General features: G+C 35.8%; 1 protein-coding gene across 3 annotated transcripts; it reads right to left on the bottom strand.

Annotated features, from left to right (window-relative positions):
• Positions 1 to 1,293: 1,293 nt before the first annotated feature.
• LOC142338225 (brachyurin-like) lies at positions 1,294 to 27,656 on the bottom strand. 3 transcript variants are annotated; one of them, XM_075387882.1, is made up of 5 exons: positions 27,517 to 27,656; positions 26,942 to 27,222; positions 21,596 to 21,738; positions 9,598 to 9,810; positions 1,294 to 1,511 (listed from the first exon to the last, which is right to left on the bottom strand). In XM_075387882.1, exons 2-5 carry the CDS (start codon positions 27,192 to 27,194, stop codon positions 1,323 to 1,325), a joined length of 798 nt encoding a protein of 265 aa, XP_075243997.1. In that variant the 5' UTR covers positions 27,195 to 27,222; positions 27,517 to 27,656; the 3' UTR covers positions 1,294 to 1,322. The 3 variants fall into 3 exon arrangements, with proteins under 3 accessions (XP_075243997.1, XP_075243998.1, XP_075243999.1); XM_075387883.1 differs by having other exon boundaries at positions 27,514 to 27,624; XM_075387884.1 differs by having other exon boundaries at positions 26,942 to 27,219; positions 27,517 to 27,610.
• Between the last annotated feature and the right edge of the window lie 221 nt (positions 27,657 to 27,877).

The following is a 27,877-nucleotide window of genomic DNA, read 5'->3' as shown; positions in this document are numbered from 1 at the left end:
TGCCAGTTGATGACCTCTGGGCTTTGCACAGTTGTCTTATAATATACCTTTAAGGGATGAAATTTATTCTAAGCAGACATATCTGATAAAGCAATAAAAATAACCGAGTAACATTGCTTCTGGGAACCGCCCTTCACACCATAGGTTTAAGTATCCAAAACAGTTTCTGTGAATCGCATATTTGGGGTCTAGTGAGCTGAAAGTCTCTAAAAAAACTTAATGCCTAAAAAAACTTAATGCGCTGATTTTGAGAACAAGTTGTTAAATGGTTGAAAGAGTGCAATTTTCTTATTTATTTTTAGTGGGTTTTATTGTTCAGAACAATTTTGCCCACACTTAAAAACAGGTCATCGGCCCAAATTATGCCTTCCCGCTGTCTTATGTATCAAAAATATTGAACATAACCGACTAACGTCGGGCGAATTGCTCTCAAACGACCGGCGAAGGGTTGGCTTCGTCAGTACCTAGCCACTGATTAGTGGGGTTAGTTTTAGCTTGCTTGAAGGGAACTGAGATTAGGGTAATAGACGATGACATCATGCCACATAACAGCCGCTGAAGTGCGGCATCAACAAAAGAGTTAAGGAGAGAGAGAGAGAGAGAGAGAGAGAGAGTGCGAGATTAAACGTGAGCGAGAAAGAGAGGGAAAGAAACGCCAGCCAACACAGAGAGAGATTGAGAGAGAGCTGGGAATTTTTTCCATGATGAGATTCGGCTCTAAAACTTTAAGTTTTCTAGACTTGTTAGTAACTAAATCATATAGAAAAAAAAACTGAAAGTGCAAAATTCAAAAGAAAAGTTTCCACATTAGTGGAAACTTTTCCACTAATAGTGGGGGGCCATAGTGGGGGGGGGGGGGGGTCAACAGTTGGGGGGGGGGGGGGTCTTCAACCTCTAGGAACCGCTCTTCACACCATAAGTATGTCTTGTACCCGTACAGTATACCCGCTGGGCGCTACCTGTTTATCCCGTTTTCGAGGACGAAAAGTCAAAAACGTCAGACGAAAAATCGGTCAAGCGAAAAATCGCATAAAAAAAGACCGACAGGACTAATATAATTGCTACAAACTTCGTTTGAGAGCAATTAATAAGTTTCACTAATGCACTGCAAATTTCACTAACGCACTGTAGATGCCTGATGGGAACAATTTATTATTATCAAAAATGAAAAGAAAAAAGTTCCTTGCATTTTGTTTCAGCAAGAATAGTGATTGAGGTTTTCTTAAAATGCTTATTTGACTGAAAATCAGTTACTCAGTTACCTAGTTGGTCGAAAATTGCAAAAACTGTTAATGTTCTGTGAAAATTAGTTGCTTAGGTGGTCAAAACTGCACAATGACTAGTTCATGTTTTGTTTTTGTCCATTCGGCGTAAGCTGACACCCGCGTGTACACACTATATCCATCACATTTTTCTGGGCCATAAGACACCAAGCCATACAGACATTGAGCTTTGTTGCCTTTCGTCAAGGGGTAAGCAGGTCCACCCGAGTCACCCCCACAAGAATTCTCCTAAAACGCGGAAGCTGAAAGGTCATACAATTTACCCGTTCCTAAAACACCCAATACAAGGGTAACATGTCTATTTGTTTATTTTGGCATTGGGTGTTTAGGCAAAAGTTTAACACCAAATAAAAATCAATTGAATCACTGAGTCTTTCCCACTATAGCCCCTTAGCTAAGTGGTTACAAAAGATTTAGCCCCGTCACCAATCATTGTAAATGTACATACACACTAAATAAAGTTCAGGTAAACTTACCTGAAAAAATACCTTAACTTACCTGAAACGTTCAGGTAGTTTTGCCTTACCTGAACTTACCTTAACTTACCTCAACTTTACCTGAAAATTACCTGAAAAATTAAGGGGGCACCACCTGAACTTTTACCTGAACATACCTTAAATTTACCTGAAAAACACACCTGAACAGTTGAGGTCCATCTTGGAGGAACTATAGTTTCACAATGCCATATATTGCATATAAAAAAGTATTGTATTAAATTAAAGCCAATCTGCGCTGCCCGGGCCAAGGAATTTGGCCAAAATTATGTAAGATCAGCGGCAACTAGCGTTGACAGGTTGGAAAATTCACCGCAATTTTCTTACATAATTTTGCGTTGAATGCGTTCAATTTAAAGACAAAAACTCAACGCATTCAACGCAAAATTATGTAAGAAATGGCGGTGAATTTTCCGACTTGTCAACGCTAGCTGCCGCTGATCTTACATATTTAGCGTTGAATTTAGCGTAGATCTTACATATTTAGCGTAGAATTTAGCGTGGATCTTACATAATTAGCGTTGAATTTAGCGTAGATATTACATAATTTTGCGTTGAATTTAGCGCTTATCTTACAATTAATCAAAGCGTTCACTTGAACTATTCACCTACTATTGCGTATGGGACTCGAACTACTTACCTCCTTCTTGCTTGTCGCCTCTTCTACCTTTGTGCCACAGTTTCTTGGTTTCCTTAAGAGCCGCAATCCTTATAAAATGTAGATATTACATATTCTGCGGTGAATCTAGCGTAGACCTTACATATTTTGCGTTGATTTTAACGTAGATCTTATATATTTAGCGTTGATTTTAAGGTAGATCTTACATATTTTTGCGTTGAATTTAGCGTGGATCTTACAAAAAATCAAAGCGTTCAATTGAACTATTAACCTACAATTGCGTATGGGACTCGAACAACTGACCTCCTCCTTTCTTGTCGCCTCTTCTACCATTGTGCCACAGTTTCTTAGTTCCTTAAGAGCCGCAATCCTTATAAAATGTAAATCTTACATATTTTGCGTTGACTTTAGCGTAGACTTTAGATACTTTGCGTTGAATTTAGCGTTGAACTTGCATTTATTTCGTTGAATTTAGCGTAGCTCTTACATATTTTTCGTTGAAATCAGCATAGATCTTCAATGTATTCAACGCATTTACCATGTAAGGCCTACTGGGAAAAATTAAAATTTTTTTTGAAGTTTTGAAAAAAATTTGAATACCTAAAATGGTCTGAAATTGTTTTTGCACTGTAAGAGAGCACTCAAAGGTTATTTTTGCTGACTTCATTTTTCTCACTTGTGCAGTACAGGGGTCGAAACAGTCGAAAAAAAAATTGAAATATTTGAATTGGTAAAATGGTCCGAATTGGATTTTGCACTATAAAAGAGCACTAAAAATGATTTTTTTCTGACTTCATGTTTCTCACCTTTGCAGCATTATAGGGTTCGAAACAGTGAAAAAATTGATTTTTCGAGAAAACTTAAAAAAAATTTGAAATCGTAAAATGGTTTGAAATCCATTTTGCACTATAAAAGAGCACTAAAGAGTGGTTTTTTGCTGACTTCGCTTTTCTCACCTGTGAAGTATAGGGATCGAAACAGTGAAAAAATTGACTTTTTGAAAAAATTGAAAAACTCTTGAAATAGTAATTGGTCTGAAATGTAATGGAAAAAATTCAACGCTAAATATGTAAGATCTACGCCAAAAATGAGCGCAAAATATGTAAGATTGGCGTTGAATGCGTTGAGTTTATCTAAGATCTACGCTAAAATTCTATGCTAAGTTTGTAAGATCTAAGCAAAAATTTAACGCAAAATATGTAAGATTGACGATCAATGCGTTGGATTTATGTAAGATCTACGCTAGCTAAATATGTAAGATCTGAGCTAAAATTTAACGCTAAAAACATAAGATTGGCTTTGAATGAGTTAAATTTATGTAAGATCTACGCTAAATTCAACGCTAAATATGTAAGATCTACGCAAAAACTCAACGCAAAAAAATATGTGAGATTGTCGTTGATAGCGTTGAATTTATGTAAGATCTACGCTAAAATTCATCTCTAAATATGCAAAATTTACGCCAAAATTCAACGCCAAATATGTAAGATTGACGTTGATTGCGTTGAATTTATGTAAGATCTACGCCAAAATTCAACGGACAATATGTAAGATCGGCGTTGAATGCGTTGATTTTATGTAAGATCTACGCTAAATTCAACGCTAAATGTGTAAGATCAACGCTAAAACTCAACGGTAAATATGAAAGATCTATGCCAAATTTCAACGCAAAATATGTAAGAACTACGCCAACATTCAAAGCAAAATTATGTAAGATTGGCGTTGAAAGCGTTGAATATATGTAAGATCTACGCTCAAGCGTAGCTCTTACATAAACTCAACGCATTCAACGCCAATCTTACACAATTTTGCGTTTTTTCAGCGTTGACACCTGGGGCCGGGTGTGAATAATATCTGGGGTGAAAAATTAGAACAATAAAATAATTGGAAATAATAGAGAGTTGACAATCAGAATCATTTAATCTTGCTTGAACACTTTTGTTTTTCCCTACAAAAACACTAAAAGAAACAAAAAAAAGATAGATATACCTTCAAAAGTAAAGATGTAACATAGCGACAGAGATTTAAAAAGAAAGCTCCATTAAATATTCACTTTAATTTCTTTGTCCTAAACCTTCCAAAAGTTTTCATTAATCTTTCAACAATAATAAGACTTAAGAATAATTCAAAAAACGTCAACACAGTTTAACTTTAGCTTTACTTATCGTCAAACCTGTGTTTTTTTATTTATATTAAATTCTAATTACAAACCTCCGAATGGATCCAGAAAACGTACTACAAATTCAATATCCAGAACCTCCTGCGCCCCAGCGCAGGGACCAGTAGTACATGCAGCAAGATCTGTCGTTCATCGAGCACCATTTAATGTTAACTCAGCCTAACCAGTACTTTTTAAAAATTAAAATTAGTGGTTTGCCATCTGAAGATTTTGAAGTTTTTCAAAGAAAAATTAAAGTAAAGATTTAGAAGTTTGAATTAAACTTTAAAAATTTGACTGAAGTAAGCTTTACGAATTTGCAGTAAACTTTACAAATTAAAAGTAAATTTCCCTTGGTATTCTGTGCTTCCCACTGGCCGACGACATCTTTTCCTACTTCTCAGACCACAATTATAAGAGGAAGCGCTACAATTTTACGAGCAACTCTCAAATGCAGTAAGAAGTGATTTTGAAGAGGACAAAAGGACAAAGCAAATCGAGACAGAGCGAGAATGGAGCCAGTTAAAACCAGCAATAGAGCAACCATTCCAATGGTAGTTTTGCGGTCAACGCAATTCCAGAGGTCAACGCAATTCCAGAGGAAATAGACGAGTAATCTACCGGAACTGTGGAGAAAGGGGACATTATCAAACAGCTTGTTTGCACAGAAACCCACCGCAGAGAAACATTCCTTCAAATGGCAACGTCTGTTCTACTGCCCATGCAAGAATCGTTTTTGGAAGACAATCTAGCCATGTTATGAGAGACAGTCTCTATACCTAAATACACCGGAATTTCAAAAACTGAGTCGAGAAAAGCTCTCTTGAATGACGGAGACATGAATCGGTGCCACGGATCAAGCGTTTTTTCTATATGGGACCAAGCGTTCCCGACGATGAACATAGAACAGTTACCTTGTGTTGTTTTTGATCTACCACAATTCAAACAAAGCTTTTCAATTTTGTCATATGAACTTTGAAACTTTACCAGTTCAGGAAAGAAACAGTTAACATAGAATACAGCCGTTGGCTAAAACTAGCAGCCTCATCTAACTCTTTACTAATCAATCAAACCACAGTAATTCCAACCAGTTGAACAGTAAAGTTCTTGAAGGATGTTAGACGTACACTATATCATTGAAATGTGAGGAACAAATCGACGGCCCAAACGTTTTCTTGAGAAATGGTGCAAGTAGATGCCGGCCCTGAAAATCGATATCAAACTCCAAAGCGCTATCGACCATCAATTTTTAGCATTACCAACCCTCCAAAATTTAGTTAATTTTGGTATTTCAAAAGAGGAGCCTGTATCCAGTTTCTGCTTTGAAGTGATCAAAAAGTTCAGAACGCCAGAGAGCGAGAAGGAAGTAAACAGAATTTTAAAACCAATCATAAGAAAATATAACAGTTTAGGACCATTGACAAACGACAGTTTGCCGGCACTATTAACTGTCAAGCAACAAGAAACTGGAATAATCAGTTTCCTGATGAACAATTTGTTGCATACGGCGATACCCTATTGGGTAAAACGTCGCGCAAAAGTCCACAGACAGCATCTCTTCCAAATTGAGGAAAATGGAAGTCAGATAGCGTCCATTGGTAGTAGTCAACGAAAGCGACTACCAATACCAGCAATCACGTCCAAAATATTTTCTTGTAAGAAAAATGTGTATTTTTCCTATTGACGAGCATTTTTATTCAGTAAGGCAATCGTCTGCGCCTGACTCCATCAGAATGGAGCACGCTACGATTTTTAAACAGCCTCGTGGGCAGCTGCAAAGACTCTACGGTTCTGTAAAGAGCATTTTCAGTTATTTGTAAAGAGCATTTTCAGCATTTGATTCATTGCTGTATTGTTATGATTCTAATTACGTAGTGTTTTGTCGAAACATTGCCAAATTACGTAGTGTTTTGTCGAAACAAAACTGATATGCTATAAAATCTACAATGACAGAAACAGAAAGTTAGAGTTGTGAATTGTTAAAAATATGATAAAAAAGTTACCTAACATTGAATAAACCTAACAGGCAAATTTTTGCAGTAATGTTATCGTTGTGAAGAAGAGAAAATATTTAGGCTAATTTAATATGAGTGATCTATAAACAACATCTGATTCCAATTTTACCATTGTTATTGTATGTGCGTGTTTGTTTTAATTAAAGAAGCGCTGCTTTTTTCTTTTGGTGCTGTAGTGTCACTTTTTGATAATGGGCAGGACCCGAAAAACTTTGAAGATGTTCGATTGCAGTTCAAGCCTAATTGGAGCTCTAATTTATGGGGATAAATAAGCCCCAATTTCTACTCAAAGTTCTCTAGTTGAGAGCAAGCTTGCACAAAATAAATTATCTTGAAAAACGCAATTTTGTCTACTGTGGTTCAAATTAGAGCCCTTAAAGCCTTAAACATGAATACTTAGCTTAACAACCAATTGATTCTCATACATCGTCAATTATAATATAAAATTGATTGTAATTTGGTTGGGGCAAAAGTGGGAGCAAACTGGCATTTTCGATATTATAAACAAATCCGACCAGCATCGGGCAAATTGTTCTGATAACCACCGGCCATTGTTGGTCTACGTCCCTCAGTAGCTAGCTAAGGCCTAGGAAGGATAGCTAAGCAACAGCTTCTTTGAACTGCATACTTAGAGACTAGTATGGCGCAACGTTATAAGAGCGATTTAAAGGCCTCCGGGTTTGACCTGTTTATCCCGTTTGTGAGCACACAAAGTCAAAAGAGTCAATTGAAAAAAGTTTAGACAAGATGTCGGTAGTACGAAATGTGAGTGTTTCACATTATAGCCCACCATGAAATTGCAGCCCCATTTATGGTATAATTAATATGATTGGGGCTATTCGTTATCTGACCATTAATCTGTGTGTGTTTGTGGGGGGGGGGGTAACGGGAAAGAGCCCAAATAGTTCCATAAAATGCACCGCAGGTCTAAACAGATTGCTGCAAAATAGCCGCGATAGACGATTGTGGCCTAGCATGAGTTGAAACAACTAAAGAAATAAGATAAACAGATTGATTAGACTCTAGTGCTCTATACTCAAGAATTAGGGCATATACGTTGGGCACTACTTGGATGCACACTTTTGATTTTTAACTAGTAAAAGCTCATAAAAATTAAAGTTCTTTAACTGATTTCAGGTTTCATTTTTTTAGGGATGTAAGTCACGCAATTGACCTAAAAGGAGAAATGACGTCTCGAACACAAATTTTTACTGCAAAGCTGTAGAAGTCACTGATGTCATTCAAAAAGTTAATTCAGAGAAGTCAGGATAAGACGAAACAAAAATTGAGAAAACCATTTTGAAGAAATTCAGATTTAAAAAAACACAAAAAACAGAAAATCAAATTGAAAATTTCCGCATGTGAACAAAACAAACCACCAGAGAGAAAGGGAAATTTGGTTCAAACACAAATCTAGGGCTAGAATAAACTATGAATGAATTGGAAAAAATCCGACAAAAATTGGAAAAAATCCGTTAAAAATTAAAAAAAAACAGTGAGAAAATCAAAGTCAAATTTGTGCGTGTGAACAAAAAACGGGTCTTTCCCATTACAGCCCCCCCCCACAAAATTATAGCCCCCCAAAAATCAAGTTATAGCATACAATTAAATTCATCATTTATGCTTACAATTGTTGGTTACAAGTTTTTGTTTTGTTCCAGTATCGAATGCTGGAATTTTCCAATCGCCGTCATTATTTCATGGAACGGGTCCAGGTCTTTTCGAGAAACATGCTTTCTGAACAGGAACTCCGCAAGATATGAATGACGATGACATGGGCTTGCCCATTATAATTGATTTTATAATGGGCAAGCCCATGTCATCATCCGGCGGCTCGCCTACAATGATTTCTGATTTCGTGTTAAGGAAGTGGTTATTAATTTCAGTGGCTCGCCTACATCGATTTCCGATTTTGTGTTAAAGAGGTGGTTATGAATTTTCATCTGGGGGGGGGGGGCTATAGGTTACATGCCCACTAAGCTGGGGGGCTATGATGGGAAAGACCCCAAGAAACCACCAGCGAGAAAGCGAATTTTTGGTCTAGCACCATTTTCTCACTCTGCTTTAAAATTGGAATATAAAAATTCACGCCGCAGAACTACTCGTTTTTTCGTTCCTTTCGGCTTGACCAAAATCTTTACTGTAATTTGACTTCAAAAATCATGAAAGTGTGCGAACAGATCTTTAAAAAAAGACAGCGCCCCAATACAATTCAAATTCTTTGAATTGTGAAAAAAAAGACAGCGGCCCAAAACAATCCAAATTCTTTAAATTGTAAAAAATATAGAATTTTAATAATAGCCGCCTGGAATTGCTGACACGGCTATTAATAATGTAAGCCGACTAATATCGGAATAATTGCTCTCGAACGACAGGCTGGTAGAAAGTTTGTCGACCATTCAGGGATTCGAACCCTTGACCTCGCCTCGCGATCCCTAACCAAATGCACTACCCACTGTCCCATCAGACACTTCTTATTCTTTTGCTGCAACTATTTTATATTAGCAACAAGCATTACTTCGGAGTGAGAGCAATAGCGATAACTCAAAATGAAGAACGAAAGCGTGAAAAAGTCACGTGAGAAGATAAAGAATGGTCTAGAAGAAAAGCGCAAAAACGGTCAAGCAAAAAACTTGCATAAGACCAACACGTTTGTAATAATTGCTATGAACTTTGTTCAAGAGCAATTAATAAATGCTACAATCTTAGTTTGAGAGTCATTAATCAGCACAAAATGCTGTCAATTAATTTTGCAATTTATGATGATGAAAATGTTTAGCTCAATTTGTCATACACTCGCGCCGAATAGAGATGACAAAAACCAAAACTTTAGCTGTAAAGAGCCCACATCTTTTAGCTGCAATTGAGGTGTATAAGATTTGGTATTTAGAGCAATGATTTTTTTCTCCGCATTCACCGCATTCAACACTAAAAAACATTTCTTACATCCATTCACAACAGTTCTTTTATTCTTTAGCGGTTTTTAGCAACACCCGGTCAAAACCTTAACCCGGGTAATATTTGTCACCTTTTTTGAGTCGACTAAGCACACTTTTTTCGTGGGGCTGAATGGCCTGATTGTTGGACAGTTTTTGGCTGTTTCTTCCATTTGCACTTCTTTCAACTGGTCAGGGTACTTTCCTCCCCCGCCAGTACCCATAGTATTGCCCATACCACTCACTGCTATTGGCTGTGACTTGTAGGATTGTGTGCAGAGACTAATCGCCAGGGCAGAGCTGACCTGATGGTAAAACAACAAAATTAATACTGTCATTGAGAACAATAATTGGTATAATTAATCGTTTATATGTCAATCTAGAAACGCTAGTTCAGTTTTTTGTGTTCGACCCTATTTATTTGGGGAGGAACTAACGGGTTTTTTTTCTTTCTTTTAATTCAACTTTGGCCGATTGATATGTTTCTGGTAGAGCTGTGGGTGGTATCATTAAAGCGTAAAGCGAGAGACCCGTAAAGCGTAGAATCTGCAATCAAAAAGCTTTTTCAAATATTTTGAAGTTAACGGATTTGAATTTTTGTGAATATAATGCGATTTTCACCTTTTGCGTTGGCTTTTGAGTTTTTTGGTATATATTTGTTTTATTTTGAAACAATAAATTGAGTGTACTTAATGACAAAATAATTTTTGCAATGAGATAGGGTTATTGAATCTTTTGGTTCAATGTTTTTGCAAGATTTTTGGATAATTTACTCTGATTTTTCTGATAATTTACCAATTTAGAACAGATTTCAGTTTGTTTTTTTTGTGCTATTCTTGGTTCGTTTTAGATTTTTTAAATAATTTTTGGAACAATGGCGTAAACATAATACATGCTAAACAATGGGATGGTTATTATTGCTTTCATGGTGGATGTCTACAATCATAAATATTTCAACTATAATGGTTGCTGTATTTTTTCAAAGTGCGTTTAATTTTTTTTAACCCTAAATGACAATAAGAGTATAAAATGGAGTAAAGATATTTGTCACGCCGAAACAGTAAATGGAGTGGTCAGGTAAAATGGGTAGTACAAAACTTTTCAAATTCATTTTAATTTGATCAAGATCCTGGTGTTTGAACAAAATTTTGATCCTTAGAGTCTTTTTCACGTGCGGCAATTCAATGGTTTTTTTGTTTCTCCTGTTGATCGGCTCGGGAATGCTACAAAAGCTTATATATGTGTTTTAATGGGCCATATCTTCTAATGTTGTGATCGGTCAAGGGGCAGCTATTGATTTTTTTGGCACTTTGGCACTGTGTTTTTGTATTGACACTGTTAAAATTATTTGTGAATGCTTGAGTTTGTCATTTTTGTTGCAGTTTTTGTTGTCTTATTACACAGTTTCAATTTTGGCAGGTCCAACTGAAACTTTTTTTTAAAAAAGTACATTTGTCTATAGAAACGTATTTGATGTTTTCAGACCCTGTTCCAAAAAACATGCAAACTTTCTTATAAGAGACATAGGTGGCAGATTGCCGGAAAATAGAAGCGATAAAAGCTTGTGGCATTCCACTAATTGAAACAACTAAAGAAATAAGATAGACAGATCGAACACAAGTCCTTTAATAGAGCACTATTTTTGGGTTAGATTCGGACTGTAAATTTTTTGACACATACGTTTTATAAAGAAAAAGCCCTAAAAGAGCTTTTTCAAAATTGATTTTCCAGCAGATCAATTGAACAATCCCAGCCGAAAATACAATATAAAAGGTTGATTAACTAAAACACCAAAGAAAACAAAATAATCATTGATAAAACTCTTGAAGCTTTTACCCTGAAGGGCAAATATAATACCGTTCAATATGCTTATCAACTCACGCACAAGCCTTGAAAGAGATTTATTATCCACTAAGGGTAGATAAACTCGAAAAAAAACGACAAATGCTTCAATTACCAAAGCGCAAAATTTAAACAACGTTTCTAAATTTCTCAAAAAATTGCTCAAACCATTTATTTGTCTCTGAATTTCTGTCATTTAAACCATTTGCAAGACTTCATTGGATCGTTAAAGATCGCTTAACTCTGAAAATTTCCTAAAAAATTTAAAACAACGGCAAATTTAAAAAAAATCTTGCTAAAATTTTTGATAATAATATCCTCAGAACCATTTCTATTCCTACAGAACCTATCGAGTATCTCCATTTCAAGCCTTCAATAGTGTCATTGACTAGTAAAACTCTATACAAATTCAGAAAAATTGCAAAAATTAATTTCTATCAAAAAATTGCCCTAAACCCGTGTTATTAAAACATTGATAACCAATCCATTACCTCTAGCTACTATGCAGTAACTTAATATCACATTAAAAGATGTTCCTGGGGCCATTGTGACGGAAAATGTCTGTTGAAAAGTTTTCAGAAAAGCTTGCAAAAAATAGCTAAATTCGTGACTTCAATTGAAAACTCTTTCATTGCCACTAGAAACTGAACAGTAACCTATTATCAGACCCTAAAACATTTTCCTTGGCCATTGAGACTGGAGGAGCCTAAAAATTGACAAATTAAAAAAAAAATGCTGATATTTGTGATATTAAAATGTTGAAAACAACTCCATTGCCATCAACAATTTTGCAGTAACCCATTACAAAAACCTATAAGAGGTTTCTTGGCACCTGGGGCTGGAAAATTCTAAATAATGCCAGAATAAGTTATGAAATCTGTAAAAAAATTGCAAGTTTCCATCAAAATGTTGCTAAAAAACATTATGTTAATATGATTAAAACCGTTATATTACATTTATAAACTATGCATTAATCTATTTTTAAACTCTGGAGGAGTTTTCGTGACACTTAGGCCTGAAAAAAGTCAAAATGTAAAAAATCTTAAAATTAGTATAAAATTGCGTATTAGTACCAAGATATATAGCTCTTAAAATGATCACAAAAAGTAATTATGTCTTGAAAAGATCTTTATCAACTTTTCAGAAACTTCAATTGTAGAGTGGTTCAAAAAAAATTTGAAAAATGACGAAAAAACGCACAAAATTGGCACATTTCAGTCTCGAAAACTCCTAAAAATGACCTTTAAAACTTGAACTAAGGCCTGCCCAGTCGCTTCACCGTTATAAGAACTTGACGGGACTACTAAACATGGCTAAGGACCGCTATTGAAATTTGATGCCCGCCTAACTTTACCCGTTTTTCCCATTTTTAGAGCTCGAAGTCAAGAAAAAAGGTGTGAAAACATCTCGCAAAAATAAAAACATTGCAGGACAAGTCCTGCGTACAATTCAAAGAATTTTTTTTGAATAACCAGAAAACTAGACCAAAAACGGACTATGAATGGTTTGGGAAAACCATTTTGAAAAAAAATCGATCCAAAAAATCGACAAAACTTTAGAAATCAAAGTGAAACTGCCGCATGTGAATAAAAAAAAACCGCTAGCGAGGCAGCGATTTTTTGTTCAAACACCGTTTTCTCACTCTACTTTAAATTTAGAGCTAAAAAACTTCAAGCCACAAAACCACTCGTTTTTTCACTCCACTTCCTTTTTCGGCGTGACAGGAAGTGGAGTGAAAAAACGAGTTGTTTTGTGGCCTGAAGTTTTTTAGCTCTAAGAGAAAAATGGTTTGTGTTTTGTGGCTTGTAGAGTTAGAAAACGATGTTTCAACAAATATTCGATTTCTCGCTAGTGGTTTTTTTTGTTCACATGCGGCAATTTCACTTTGATTTTTACAGTCTTTTCAATTTTTTGGACTGGAATTTTTTCTAAATGGTTTTCCCAATCCATTCATAGTCCGTTTTTGGTCTAGTTTTCTGTTTAGTCAATGAAAATTCCTTGAATTGTACGTCAGGACTTGTCCTGCTATGTTTTTATTTCTGTAGGATGTTTTCACACCTTTTTTCTTGACTTCGAGCTTTAAAAACGGGATAAACAGGCAAAGTTAGGCGGGCATCAAGTTTCATTAGCGGTCCTTAGCCCTGTTTAGTAGTTCGTGAAGTTCTTAGAGCGGTGAAGCGACGGGGCAGGCCTTAATTCAAGTATTAAAGGTAATTTTTAGGAGTTTTCGAGACCAAAAAGTTGCAATTTTGTGCGTTTCTTCGTCATTTTCAAATTTTTTATGAGCCACTCTACAATTGATGCTTCTGAAAAGTTGATAAAGATCTTTGCAAGATATAATAACTTTTTGTGATCGTTTCAAGAGCTATATTTTTCGGTACTAATACGCAATTTTATACTAATTAATATAAAATATAAATATTGTTACATTTTGATTTTTTTTCAGCCCTAAGTGTAACGGAAACTCCTCCAGAGTTTAATAATAGATTAATGCATAGTTTATAAATGTAATATAACGACTTTAATCATATTAACATCATGATGCAACATTTTTAGCAACATTTTGATGAAAACTTGCATTTTGTTTTACAAATTTCTTAACATATTCTGTCATTATTTAGAATTTTCCAGGCCCATTTCCTATAGGTTTTTTGTAATGGGTTACTGCAAAATTTTTGATTGCAATGGAATGGTTTTCAACATTTTAATATCACAAATATCAGCAATTTTTTTTAATTTGTCAATTTTTAGGCTCCTCCAGTCTCAATGGCCCGGGAAACTTCTTTAGGGTTTGATAATAGGTTACTGTTCGCTTTCTGAATCACTACTCCAATTTGACGTCAAAAATCATGAAAATGTGTGAACAGATCTTAGAAAAAAACATAGAAGGAAGAATTCCGGAAACGACTCGAAGGAGAAAACTGCCCATAATTATGACTAAACAACTAGAACAACTATTGTGAAGCCTAAACCTCCACAAATGTCATAAAAAATAAGGAACATTAGAAACGGCATTAAAAAACAAAAGGTACAAAAAAGAACTAGAAAATTTTAATGAGTTTTTTTTCAATAAAAAGGAAACATAAAGCCGAATAAAGTTGCTTTGCAATCAGAGCTATGAAAATCTCGCAAAATAGTGGGCAAGTAATGATAGGCTAAAAAAATTGTCTAAGATTAAATAAAACGAAAGCTGCAAAAAAAAAGAAAAATGGTTTAAACTTTCTCAATTTTTCTGTCATTTTTCCTTAGAAAAACATATTTTATACCAACAAAACTTTAATCAATTGGAATCTGAAAATTCCTTAAGTAACAAGCTTCTATTTGAATTCCACTTTAAGCAGTAAAACAAAAAACAGCCAAAAAATTATTAAATTTCGTCTAAAAATCAGCAAAAATGATCAAAAACCTCGAAATTAGCAATAAACTCAAATTAACTACTTGAAACCTTCAGTTCATATCACAACAAGCATAAAACTAATACAATATCATAATCAAACCTCATAATCATCAAAAGTTGCAAACAATTGTGTTTAAAAGCCGCACGTGAACAAAAAATTTCGCTCGCTTAGAGAAAATTTTTTCACACATCAGCTTCTCGCTCTCTCAAAAACAGCGGTATGGACAAAAACCATTCTCTTTTGGCTCCGCTCTCCACCTTTCTTCAGCACCAAAATCACTCCAATAAAATTGATTAAAAAAGAGATTAAAAATGACTTCTCCGATACTCCTCTTCGAGTCGTAAAAAGACAGCGCCCCAATACAATTCAAATTCTTTGAATTGTAAAAAAAAGACAGAGCACCAATACAATCCAATTATTTGATTGTAAAAAACCACGAAGTCCTCAATAATAGCCACTATCGGTTCGCGGCTGTTAAAAAGTATTCAGAGAATTGGTTCAAATTGTTGCGCTGAAGCGATACCTAGCGTCCCATATGAAACTGAAAAGGTATAAAGTTTTACCGTTCATACCTGTTGACTTTTCTAAGTTTTTTCGCTTCGCTTTGGTTTGATATATTGACTTCCCAGTATATTATGCGCCCGGGCTCAAACTATTTGTTTCATCATTTAGCAAGCCGTTGAATGCAACTATAGAATGTAGGCCTGGGGGTTGGAATTGGCATGCATTGACAAGTAGCGCAGTCAAAAACGGAAATTATGTTATCTGGCTTCTAGAAAAGGTTAATTGGCATCATCTAGAACGACGCAGGAGTTCATGATGGTAGAGGGAGATTCAAAGTGACCTTTGTAGAGACATGTCACGTAACATGTACCTAACACGTTATTTGCTATTTTTAAAATACATCACTATGTATGGAAAATCTATGTCATTTTAGGATCTGACACTGCGCAGAACTCGCAATTTGAAAAACTTGAACATCATGTATAGGTTACACGGATCTATTCTGTTTCGCCCCCAGTGTTTTTAAAGGGCCTTTTTCCATTATAGCCCCCCCCCCCAGCTTAGTGGTCAGCTAAGCTATAGCTCCCCAATCATGGTAGTTATACCATAATGGGGGGCAATTTGAGAAACTTGAACATGTATAGGTTACACGGATCTATTCTGTTTCGACCCCAGTGCTTTTAAAGTGTTTCTATTGTTAAACTCTGGAGGAGTTTTCGTGACACTTAGGCCTGAAAAAAGTCAAAATGTAAAAAATTTTAAAATTAGTATAAAATTGCGTATTAGTACCAAGATATATAGCTCTTAAAATGATCACAAAAAGTAATTATGTCTTGAAAAGATCTTTATCAACTTTTCAGAAACTTCATTTGTAGAGTGGTTCAAAACAAATTTGAAAAATGACGAAAAAACCCACAAAATTGGAACATTTTGGTCTCGAAAACTCCTAAAAATGACCTTTAAAACTTGAACTAAGGCCTGCCCAGTCGCTTCACCGTTATAAGAACTTGACGGACTACTAAACATGGCTAAGGACCGCTATTGAAATTTGATGCCCGCCTAACTTTACCCGTTTTTCCCATTTTTAGAGCTCGAAGTCAAGAAAAAAGGTGTGAAAACATCTCGCAAAAATAAAAACATTGCAGGACAAGTCCTGCGTACAATTCAAAGAATTTTCTTTGAATAAACAGAAAACTAGACCAAAAACGGACTATGAACGGTTTGGGAAACCATTTAGAAAAAAAATCGATCCAAAAAATCGACAAAACTTTAGAAATCAAAGTGAAACTGCCGCATGTGAACAAAAAAACCGCTAGCGAGGCAGCGAATTTTTGTTCAAACACCGTTTTCTCACTCTACTTTAAATTTGGAGCTAAAAAACTTCAAGCCACAAAACCACTCGTTTTTTCACTCCACTTCCTGTTTCGGCGTGACAGGAAGTGGAGTGAAAAAACGAGTTGTTTTGTGGCTTGAAGTTTTTTAGCTCTAAGAGAAAAACGGTTTGTGTTTTGTGGATTGTAGAGTTAGAAAACGGTGTTTCAACAAAAATTCGCCTTCTCGCTAGTGGTTTTTTTTGTTTACATGCGGCAATTTCACTTTGATTTTTGCAGTCTTTTCAATTTTTTGGACTGGAATTTTTTCTAAATGGTTTTCCCAATCCATTCATAGTCCGTTTTTAGTCTAGTTTTCTGTTTAGTCAATGAAAATTCCTTGAATTGTACGTCAGGACTTGTCCTGCTATGTTTTTATTTCTGTAGGATGTTTTCACACCTTTTTTCTTGACTTCGAGCTTTAAAAACGGGATAAACAGGTAAAGTTAGGCGGGCATCAAATTTCATTAGCGGTCCTTAGCCCTGTTGAGTAGTCCGTCAAGTTCTTAGAGCGGTGAAGCGACGGGGCAGGCCTTAATTCATGTTTCAAAGGTAATTTTTAAGAGTTTTCGAGACCAAAATGTTGCAATTTTGTGCGTTTCTTCGTCATTTTCAAATTTTTTATGAGCCACTCTACAATTGGGGTTTCTGAAAAGTTGATAAAGATCTTTGCAAGACATAATAACTTTTTATGATCGTTTCAAGAGCTATATTTTTCGGTACTAATACGCAATTTTATACTAATTTTAAATATTGTTATATTTTGATTTTTTTCAGCCCTAAGTGTAACGGAAACTCCTCCAGAGTTTAATAATAGATTAATGCATAGTTTATAAATGTAATATAACGACTTTAATCATATTAACATCATGATGCAATATTTTTAGCAACATTTTGATGAAAACTTGCATTTTTGTTTTACAAATTTCTTAACATATTCTGTCTTTATTTAGAATTTTCCAGCCCCATTTCCTATAGGTTTTTGTAATGGGTTACTGCAAAATGTTTGATGGCAATGGAATGGTTTCCAACATTTTAATATCACAAATATCAGCAATTTTTTTTAATTTGTCAATTTTTAGGCTCGTCCAGTCTCAATGGCCCGGGAACCTTCTTTAGGGTTTGATAATAGGTTACTGTTCACTTTCTGAATCACTACTCCAATTTGACGTCAAAAATCATGAAAATGTGTGAACAGATCTTAGAAAAAAAACATAGCAGGAAGAATTCCGGAAACGACTCGAAGGAGAAAACTGCCCATAATTATGACTAAACAACTAGAACAACTATTGTGAAGCCTAAACCTCCACAAATGCCATAAAAAATAAGGAACATTAGAAACGGCATTAAAAAACAAATTGTACAAAAAAGAACTAGAAAAATTTAATGAGTTTTTTCAATAAAAAGGAAACATAAAAGCGAATAAAGTTCCTTTCGAATCAGAGCTATGAAAATCTCGCAAAATAATGGGCAAGTAATGATAGGCTAAAAAAATTGTCTAAGATTAAATAAAACGAAAGCTGCAAAAAAAAAGAAAAATGGTTTAAACTTTCTCAATTTTTCTGTCAGTTTTCCTTAGAAAAACATATTTTATACCAACAAAACTTTAATCAATTGGAATCTGAAAATTCCTTAAGTAACAAGCTTCTATTTGAATTCCACTTTAAGCAGTAAAACAAAAAACAGGCAAAAAATTATTAAATTTCGTCTAAAAATCAGCAAAAATGATCAAAAACCTCAAAATTAGCAATAAACTCAAATTAACTACTTGAAACCTTCAGTTCATATCACAACAAGCATAAAACTAATACAATATCATAATCAAACCTCATAATCATCAAAAGTTGCAAAAAACTGTGTTTAAAAGCCGCACGTGAACAAAAAATTTCGCTTGCTTAGAGAAAGTTTTTTCACACATCAGCTTCTCGCTCTCTCAAAAACAGCGGTATGGACAAAAACCACTTTCTTTTGGCTCCGCTCTCCACCTTTCTTCAGCACCAAAATCTTTTCAAAAAAATTGATTAAAAAAGAGATTAAAAAAGACTTCTCCAATACTCCTCTTCGAGTCGTAAAAAGACAGCGCCCCAATACAATTCAAATTCTTTGAATTGTAAAAAAAAGACAGAGCACCAATACAATCCAATTATTTGATTGTAAAAACCACGAAATCCCCAATAATAGCCACTATCGCTTCGCGGCTGTTAAAAAGTATTCAGAGAATTTGTTCAAATTGTTGCGCTGAAGCGATACCTAGCGTCCCATATGAAACTGAAAAGGTCTAAAGTTTTACCGTTCATACCTGTTGACTTTTCTAACTTTTTTCGCTTCGCTTTGGTTTGATATATTGACTTCCCAGTATATTATGCGCCCCGGCTCAAACTATTTGTTTCATCATTTAGCAAGCCGTTGAATGCAAATATAGAATGTAGGCCTGGGGGTTGGAATTGGCATGCATTGACAAGTTGCGCAGTCAAAAACGGAAAATATGTTATCTGGCTTCTAGAAAAGGTTATTTGGCATCATCTAGAACGACGCAGGAGTTCATGATGGTAGAGGGAGATTCAAAGTGACCTTTGTAGAGACACGTCACGTAACATGTACTTAACACGTTATTTGCTATTTTTAAAATACATCACTATGTATGGAAAATCTATGTCAATCTAGGATCTGACACTGCGCAGAACTCGCAATTTGAGAAACTTGAACATGTATAGATTACACGGATCTATTCTGTTTCAACCCCAGTGTTTTTAAAGTGTCTTTTTCCATTATAGCCCCCCCCCCAGCTTAGTGGTCAGATAAGCTATAGCCCCCCAATCATGGTAGTTATACCATAATGGGGGGGCTATAATTTCATGGGGAAGCTATAATGGGAAAGACCCTTTTTTCTTACCCCCAGTTACAAATTATATGTCATATAGCACGTTACGGATCTAGCGGTATGGACAAAAACCACTTTCTTTTGGCTCCGCTCTCCACCTTTCTTCAGCACCAAAATCTTTTCAAAAAAATTGATTAAAAAAGAGATTAAAAAAGACTTCTCCAATACTCCTCTTCGAGTCGTAAAAAGACAGCGCCCCAATACAATTCAAATTCTTTGAATTGTAAAAAAAAGACAGAGCACCAATACAATCCAATTATTTGATTGTAAAAACCACGAAGTCCCCAATAATAGCCACTATCGCTTCGCGGCTGTTAAAAAGTATTCAGAGAATTTGTTCAAATTGTTGCGCTGAAGCGATACCTAGCGTCCCATATGAAACTGAAAAGGTCTAAAGTTTTACCGTTCATACCTGTTGACTTTTCTAACTTTTTCGCTTCGCTTTGGTTTGATATATTGACTTCCCAGTATATTATGCGCCCCGGCTCAAACTATTTGTTTCATCATTTAGCAAGCCGTTGAATGCAAATATAGAATGTAGGCCTGGGGGTTGGAATTGGCATGCATTGACAAGTTGCGCAGTCAAAAACGGAAAATATGTGTAGGTTATCTGGCTTCTAGAAAAGGTTATTTGGCATCATCTAGAACGACGCAGGAGTTCATGATGGTAGAGGGAGATTCAAAGTGACCTTTGTAGAGACACGTCACGTAACATGTACGTAACACGTTATTTGCTATTTTTAAAATACATCACTATTTATGGAAAATCTATGTCATTCTAGGATCTGACACTGCGCAGAACTCGCAATTTGAAAAACTTGAACATCATGTATAGGTTACACGGATCTATTCTGTTTCGCCCCCAGTGTTTTTAAAGGGCCTTTTTCCATTATAGCCCCCCCCCCAGCTTAGTGGTCAGCTAAGCTATAGCTCCCCAATCATGGTAGTTATACCATAATGGGGGGCTATAATTTCATGGGGGAGCTATAATGGGAAAGACCCTTTTTTCTGACCCCCAGTTACAAATTATATGTTGTTATATAGCACGTTACGGATCTATTCTGTTTTGCCCCCCCCCACCTTAGTGAGCATAAATTTTTATGACCCCCAGGCGCACGTGCTATTTTCTTACATAGTAACGTGCAATATAACAACATAAAATTTGTAACTGGGGTCATAAAAAACACTGGGGGGGGGGGGCGAAACAGTGTAGATCCCACGTTACTATGTAAAATATAGCACGTGCGCCTGGGGGTCATAAAAGATTTATGCCCACTAAGCGGGGGGGGGGGGGGGGGCAAAATAGAATAGATCCGGTTTTTGCATATACTGCATAATAGAATAGATCCCGTCACGCAACTCTGCTTCAGGATAAATGACTGAGTAATTTCAGGCGGTTGTCGATAACAGGGTAGCGGCTAGAGATGGAACCAGAATATTGAAGTGACTTCTATATTGTCAACTAACTTTGCTTGAAACAACAAGAATTGCACGAGATATGATGTCAAAAGTCTGCAGTGCCAGAAGATGAAATGCCAGAAATCACTATATGCAGAGCCAGAAATTGATTTTCATTACATTTCGGGATCTTTTCTGTCTCCCCCCCCATCTTTTATGGGGGATACAAAAAAAGTTGGAGGTCCGAAACAGAATAGATCCAAATTTCGTCATTAATCAAGTTGAAGTGACTCTGCAGAAATAACCTCATAATTCTAGCTGAACGTCTCTAACGGCTACGCGGTTGTTCATCATTAGAAGCGCCAGAAATTCTCACTACTCCAAGCACTGATTTAAAGCACAGCAGCAACTTAAAACACGCTCCTGCAAGATTTCAAATGCCGATAGTCTGCAGTGCCAGAAGTTAAACTGCCAGAAGTCCCTATAAACAGAGCTAGAAGTTGACTTCTAGGAAATTTCGGCTCTTTCAAACTTGCAAGATTCGTGTTTAAAGCAAGGTTCAGCAGAATTCACTTCGAAATATTGAAATTCTGGTGGTATTTAAAAGGAACTTTTGACATTTTTTGGTACTGGAGACTATTAACATTTTATAAATTGCGCTCGGGTGTTTTAGCTTCTGCGCTTGGCTATAAAGTACCTTGTGCTCCAGTCTTATGAGGGCAATGTCCTGACTGTCATCCATCCAGTTATAATCAGGGTGCACTGTAGCTTGTCCAGACACTGACCTCTTCTCACTCTCTGGGTCAGAAAAATCACCCACTTGCACCTCTATTGACTGAGCTGAAATGTTCAGTGAAAAATGTGAGAAAAGTTATTGGTGTCTTTCCCATTATAGCCCCCCCCCCCCCCCGCTTAGTGGTCAGATAACCTATAGCCCCCAAATCGTGGTATTTATACCATAATGGGGGGCTATAATTTCATGGGGGCTATAATGGGAAAGACCCAGTTATTGGATATTTTCTGTTATCCATAGTAATGGTGTAATGGCTCTGTAAAGGGGGAGGATATGAGAGAGAGACGTGGGTTTTTTTTATTTAGCCCCCCGCCCCCAAATGAAATTATATCCCCCTTATAGTATATTTACCATGATGCGGGGGAGGGGGGGATAGGTCATCTGACCATTAAACTGGGAGATAGGGCTATAATGGGAAAGACCCAAAGATTCAAGATAATCATTGTTGTACATAGCCCGTAAACACCTAGCCCAAGAAAAGTTTCTGAAACTCTCACCTGCAAATTATGACCCATGTGTTAATCTAATATCTGGATCTATTCTTTTTCGGTCCCCTGTGTTTATGTTTCGTTTCCGTTTGTACCCTCCAGTACGTTATGCGCCCCCTCCCGTTACAGAACACGTGTCATTACATAGTAAATCATTATCTAAAAATATGGCAAGTGCGTCTGAGGGATGCAAATACTGTGGATCCACTCGGGCGGGGGGGGGGACGAACAGAAAAGATACGTGTTCTTTATGCCCGCAATTACAATTTATGTGTTGTTATATACAATAGCACGTTACTATTATTGGAACGGTGCATTATTGGAACGGATTGTTTATTTCATTAAAAAATTTCTGCGCTATGAATTGGAACCGAGTAAAATCAAAGCGTGTCATATTCTACGTTGTTGAGCGGAAGATAGAGGTCAAATGGCTACCGTGATTGTCAAGTTGTTTTACTTTTGTGATAAAAACCAGATATATGCGAATCGAAGGTACCTCAAAGGAAAAAAAACGAAATAAATCAACAGAATATTTACGCACGAGAAGGATTACCTGCAATGGATGCTTATATCAAGAAACTCGCGGAAGGCAAAGGACTCATAACAAGTACTAATAACTGCACGGTGTCCGTATTCTGCGATCAAGGAGATGGGCGAAAAAACTTGTAACATAAATGATGTTACTGAATTGGAAAATGTAAAGAATCCAATTGTGCGAGAGCAGAATCGTAGCCAAGATCAAGTTTCTGGTTTCCTTAAACCAAAGCAGCCACTTTGACTGACTGATGATGGACGTGCTGATCGGCTATTTACATCATTCTCTCCTGAAGAAAACAAAGCTATATTTGAAATTGGAAAAGCCAATTAAAGTGCTGGAAAAAGTTTGAACTGAGAGTAACTCATTATAACTTTTTGTTAACGTCTAAAGTATTGAAGACACAAAATATGTGCGCAATATGATTTATGTTTTTTGATACAAGTTTCATTTAAGCTTACTTCTCAAAGATGAAAAAAGGATAAAAAAGAAAAGTTAATATTTAACTAATTTTCTTGATTTTTTTTAATTAGCTTATTTTTATCTGTGTAAGCCTTACGTGCTTTTGGTTGTTATTTTTTTCAAATTTTACTGCAGGAGGTTCTGCGATTTCCGCGGTTTCAGGCATTCCGCGGTTTCAACCATGTTATTTGAATTTGTTTTTCTTTTTACTTCTTCATAAACAAAAACTTGCATCGGGCGCTTCGATTTCCGCGGCCTGTTGCAAGCTGAGTGAACTTTAAATATTGTTTTGTCACTGATAGCACTTTGGATCAGAAAATAATTTAGTCTGAAGTACAGCGATTACCGCGGCTTCCGTCTCCTGTAAATCCTTTTATAATCCTCTAAACTTGTTTAATCTTTATTTCAAAAACAAATTATTTGACTCAATAAAGGCTTGAGTTTTTCTGTTCTGCGCTGCGATTCCGCGACAACCGGTAAAACTGATTCGAAAAAAGTCAAAAAAGAAAAAATGGTTTATGGCTGCAATTTTGTCAGAATACTTCTTGGACATATATGACTTTTAGAATATTACTTCAAAATTTAAGATCAATCCATAGAGATATTAATGAGCTAGATCACTTTATAAACCAAGAGAAATCAAAACCTGATGTGATTGCATTAAGAGAAACCTGGTGCAACCAGTATTTTTTCCAAAATGCTTACCAGTTGAATGGATATGGCCAGTTGTTGAGGAGTGACAGAGAAAAAAGAGGTGAAGGTGAAGGATTTTTTTTAGGAAAGGCATCAAAGTTCAAATTAAAGCGAAGACAAACAAAGAACATGTACAATTGTTGACAGTTGCGTTTTTAGGATATCAAAATGAAAAAGTGATGACTGTTGGTTTTAAAACTCCAAATTATGGTATAGATGAGTACATAAACGTTTTTCAAGAACAACTTAATAAGTTCACTATCAAACCGGAGAGTTTGCAAGTTTTTTGTGGTGAATTCATTTTAAATGTGATTGAACAATCGAACAAAATTTATAAGGTTTTGGGTATTTTTTCTTTTGTGCAGGACTGCAAATAAAGAATAGATCAGAACCGATAAGAGTCACTTCTTGTACGGCAGCATGCATTGTTATTCTTTTCGCGAATTTTGAAGCCTCCGTAAACGTGAAGGATACAATGATCTCTGACCACAAAGGAGTAGAATTGAGCTGCAAGGAAACAAGAGTTGATCCGGAAAAACAAAACAAAAAATCTCTTTTTAGGCCCCTAAAAAGATTCAGGTTAGATTTAAATTACAGTATTGCAAAAAAAAACTGGGAACAAAAAATAAACTATATCTATCTTCTGATTTAGATTTAAGTTTTACGAATTCAACGAGGGTCAAAAACCAGGCGTTGAATCATTATGTACCCCTGCAACAATTAAAAAAGCACACTAACGAAAAATTCAAACAGGTTCAAAAGCCTTGGTTGAATAACCTGTTGAAAAGTCCCAGTCTTAAAAAGTTTGAAGAACGAACAGACATTGAAGAACGAACAGTCTGTCGAAAATAGAAAACAAGATAATAAGCTGCGTAATCGTTTAAAAAACCTAACGAAAAAGCAAAAATAGAAATTTACGAACAAAAAATTGAAGAAAAGGCAAACAAAAATAAACGGTTTTTATCAATAATAGACGATATTAAGGGAACGAAAATAAAAAAAAACATTGGTATTCTAGATGCTGATGAAATCAATAAATATTTTGTTGAAACAGGAAAGAAATTATCTGAAAGTTGTAATCTGCCGTCAGATCTAAGCCGGGTCAGAAAGTTAGAAAATTCCATGTTCTTAACTAACGTCACAGCCAAAGAAGTTCTCGATTTTATCAAGCAAATGCCCAAAAAAACTTCCGCTGATTTGTATAACATTTCAAATCAACTGATTATGTTCATTAATCCAAGCGTGTGTGAAAGATTGGCAAAATTAATTAATCGTTGCTTTGATGAGGGCCATTTCCCTAGAACTCTAAAAATTGCCAAAGTTATACTTCTGTACAAAAATGGCAACGAAATCGAATTCGGTAATTATAGACTAATATCACTGCTCCCAGTTATTACAAAAATTGTTGAGAAATCTCTACAGAAAATTCCCTTTTTTTTGTCCAAGTACTCAGTAATAAACAAGACACAGTTTGGATATCAGGCAAAGAAAAACACAATTGATGCTGTGTCGGAGGTTGTTGAAACAATACGAATTTCTTTGTGTTCGAGAGAAAGTTACTATGGAGTTTTTATTGATTTAACGAAAGCTTTTGATACTGTGAGTCATGAAATTTTGCTCCAAAAATGTTTTGCGTATGGTTTGAGGGGAAAAATTTAAGACATTCCTAATTCATATTTGACCAACAGACAACAATGTGTTTCAGTTAGCAAGCAGCGATCATCTTTTGAAAAAAATTTTTTGCGGTGTACCGCAGGGTTTTGTTTTATGGCCACTTCTGTTCTTGATTTATGTAAACAATCTGCCGGCTTTTGGTACAAACTGTAATGTAACTATGTTCGCTGATGATACAAATATTTACGGAAAGGTGGACGATGGAATTAATTATACAGTAGAAAAAGTGTCAGTTTGGATGGAATCAAATAAATTAGCAATAAATAGAGATAAATGCAAGGCTATAGGTTTTGGTGCTACTAATGAGACAACTGAAATAAAAATTTATGATTTCAACATCGAATTTGTCGACCAAATTAAGTATTTGGGTGTCTACATAGATAGTAAACTGAGCTTCAAATCACATATTGAGAAAATAGTTAGTCGTATGAATTCATTAACAGCGGCCATCTATCAGTAAAAAAACTTTTTCAAAAGACACAAACTAGTCCGATGATAAAAAGGTTACATTCAACCAGTATAACAGTACGGGGTTTTGTTTGAGTGGCCAATGAAAGCGATTTTCAAAAATTAGGGTGGCGGCAAAGCAAAGTTTTTCGTTTGTTTTTTTTCAGCTAAGAGATTCCAAAGCATCGGCGAACTGCGATGTAAACACAAGTTGTTTTCTGTTAAAGAGTTACACAAATATGAAATGATAAAATTGCTGTAAAACTTTTAAATATCTCATTTCCTGAATTAATTGAAAAGAATATCCAAATAAATTAAAGAACTCATCTAATCAAAAGAAAATTTTTGCTAACGAAGCAAAAAAACAAGTCACTCCTTAATAGATTAAGACGCTTATATAATGTTTTAACTAAAATGGATGAAAGTATTGTTCCAAAACTATGCTCATTTAATGCACAGGATTTAACAAACTTTTTACATTGTTTTAGAGAATCATTTATTATAGTTAACAGATTTTTTGTTAACCTTTTTTGGTAAGGAATAAAGCGAGCTGCATTTTTTTTTGTAAAATTGGTCTTCTTATTAAACCTTTCCTTAGAAGTTTTTAAGGTTGATTGGAAAATGGTATTACCTGGATGAAATGTGATTTGAGAGGGTTTGAATTAACAAATAAGTAGACTTTGAGAAGAATTAAAAAGCACCACTTGACAGGTCTATTGACCTTTTGATGTCCTTTCGGGTTTTGTTTTGTTCTTTGTAATTTTATAAATGCAAGCAATGGAATAAACTCGAGAACTAATTTATTATTATTCTATGTAAAAAACAGCACGTGCACTTAGGGGCGTAAAAGTATTTGCCCACTAAGCTGGGTGGGGGGGGGGGCAGAGTAGATTCAATATCTGTTATAAATGTACACGCATTCCAATTGTAAGAAGCCAGATTAGTATTTACCACGACTGACGCAATGGGCCGCTGTGAGAATATAATAGGGTGAGATGATTGAGCCCCCACAAAGAACTAATCCCTCTCCCCCCTCGTCAATGTACAGTCTCACGTAAAAGGGCCGACTGGGTGCATTGTACCCATTTACAATCGCACGCTTCTCACTGAAATTCTGAGCCAAGTCTGTGGCTGCTGCGAAAATGACTGCAAGAGCGAAATTAATTATGAAGTTTACCGTCAGACGAGATGTAGATGATATCATTGTTATAGATTCGTTGCAAGATAAACTTCTTAAATAACAGTGGTCTTTCCTATTATAGCCCCCCATTATGGTATATTTAGCATGATTGGGGGGGGGGGGGGTAAAGGTTAACTGACCACTAAGCTCGGGAGGGGGGATATAACGGGAAAGACCCAAATTTTGATACAAAATTGATGATTCTTTACTGGGGGTGTTTCCCAATACAGCCCTCCTCCCCCAGCGTAGTGGTTACATAACGCGTAGCCCCCCTTCACTTAACAAATTTAACCGATATGAAGGACTTTATTTTTGTGCTAGGGGGGACTGTGATGAGAAAGACCACATCAATGCTTGTATAAGGAGGTATTCTTTGTAAAGGACCAAATATAGAGAAAAAAACGAGTAACTGAAAACCGAAAAACTCAACTTCAATTTTTATCCTTGAATTTAAAGTCAAAGGTCAAAAATCGCTAAATTAGGGAAAAAGCGTTGCGGAAATTGTGCTTGACGTAAGTTTTTGTAGATTACGAGACTCTGCTTGAAGTCACAGAGAACTTCTGGCATTTATCGAGATCCGCAAAGCGGTTCGAGGTGTTTAGTGAGAATTTCGAAGTGACTTCTGCAGAGGGACCTAACCATGCTTAAATAATGGTTAAGTGACTCTGCTTTAAGTCACTGAGAACTTCTGGCGTTTATCGAGATCC

This window comes from Convolutriloba macropyga, chromosome 4, assembly GCF_964194025.1.
Source record: "Convolutriloba macropyga chromosome 4, txConMacr16.3, whole genome shotgun sequence".
In the NCBI taxonomy this organism is placed as follows: domain Eukaryota; kingdom Metazoa; phylum Xenacoelomorpha; order Acoela; family Convolutidae; genus Convolutriloba; species Convolutriloba macropyga.
This window is presented reverse-complemented; position numbering and strand designations above follow the sequence as displayed.

Excerpts from the sequence above, each read along its gene's own strand:
- LOC142338225 (XM_075387882.1), bottom strand. The coding sequence starts at position 27,194 with ATGATATCATCTACATCTCGTCTGACGGTAAACTTCATAATTAATTTC. Across the intron at positions 21,739-26,941 it reads GGCCCATTGCGTCAGTCGTG|CTCAGTCAATAGAGGTGCAA; the intron begins GTAAATACTAAT and ends TGAACATTTCAG. Across the intron at positions 9,811-21,595 it reads TCATAAGACTGGAGCACAAG|GTCAGCTCTGCCCTGGCGAT; the intron begins GTACTTTATAGC and ends TTTTACCATCAG.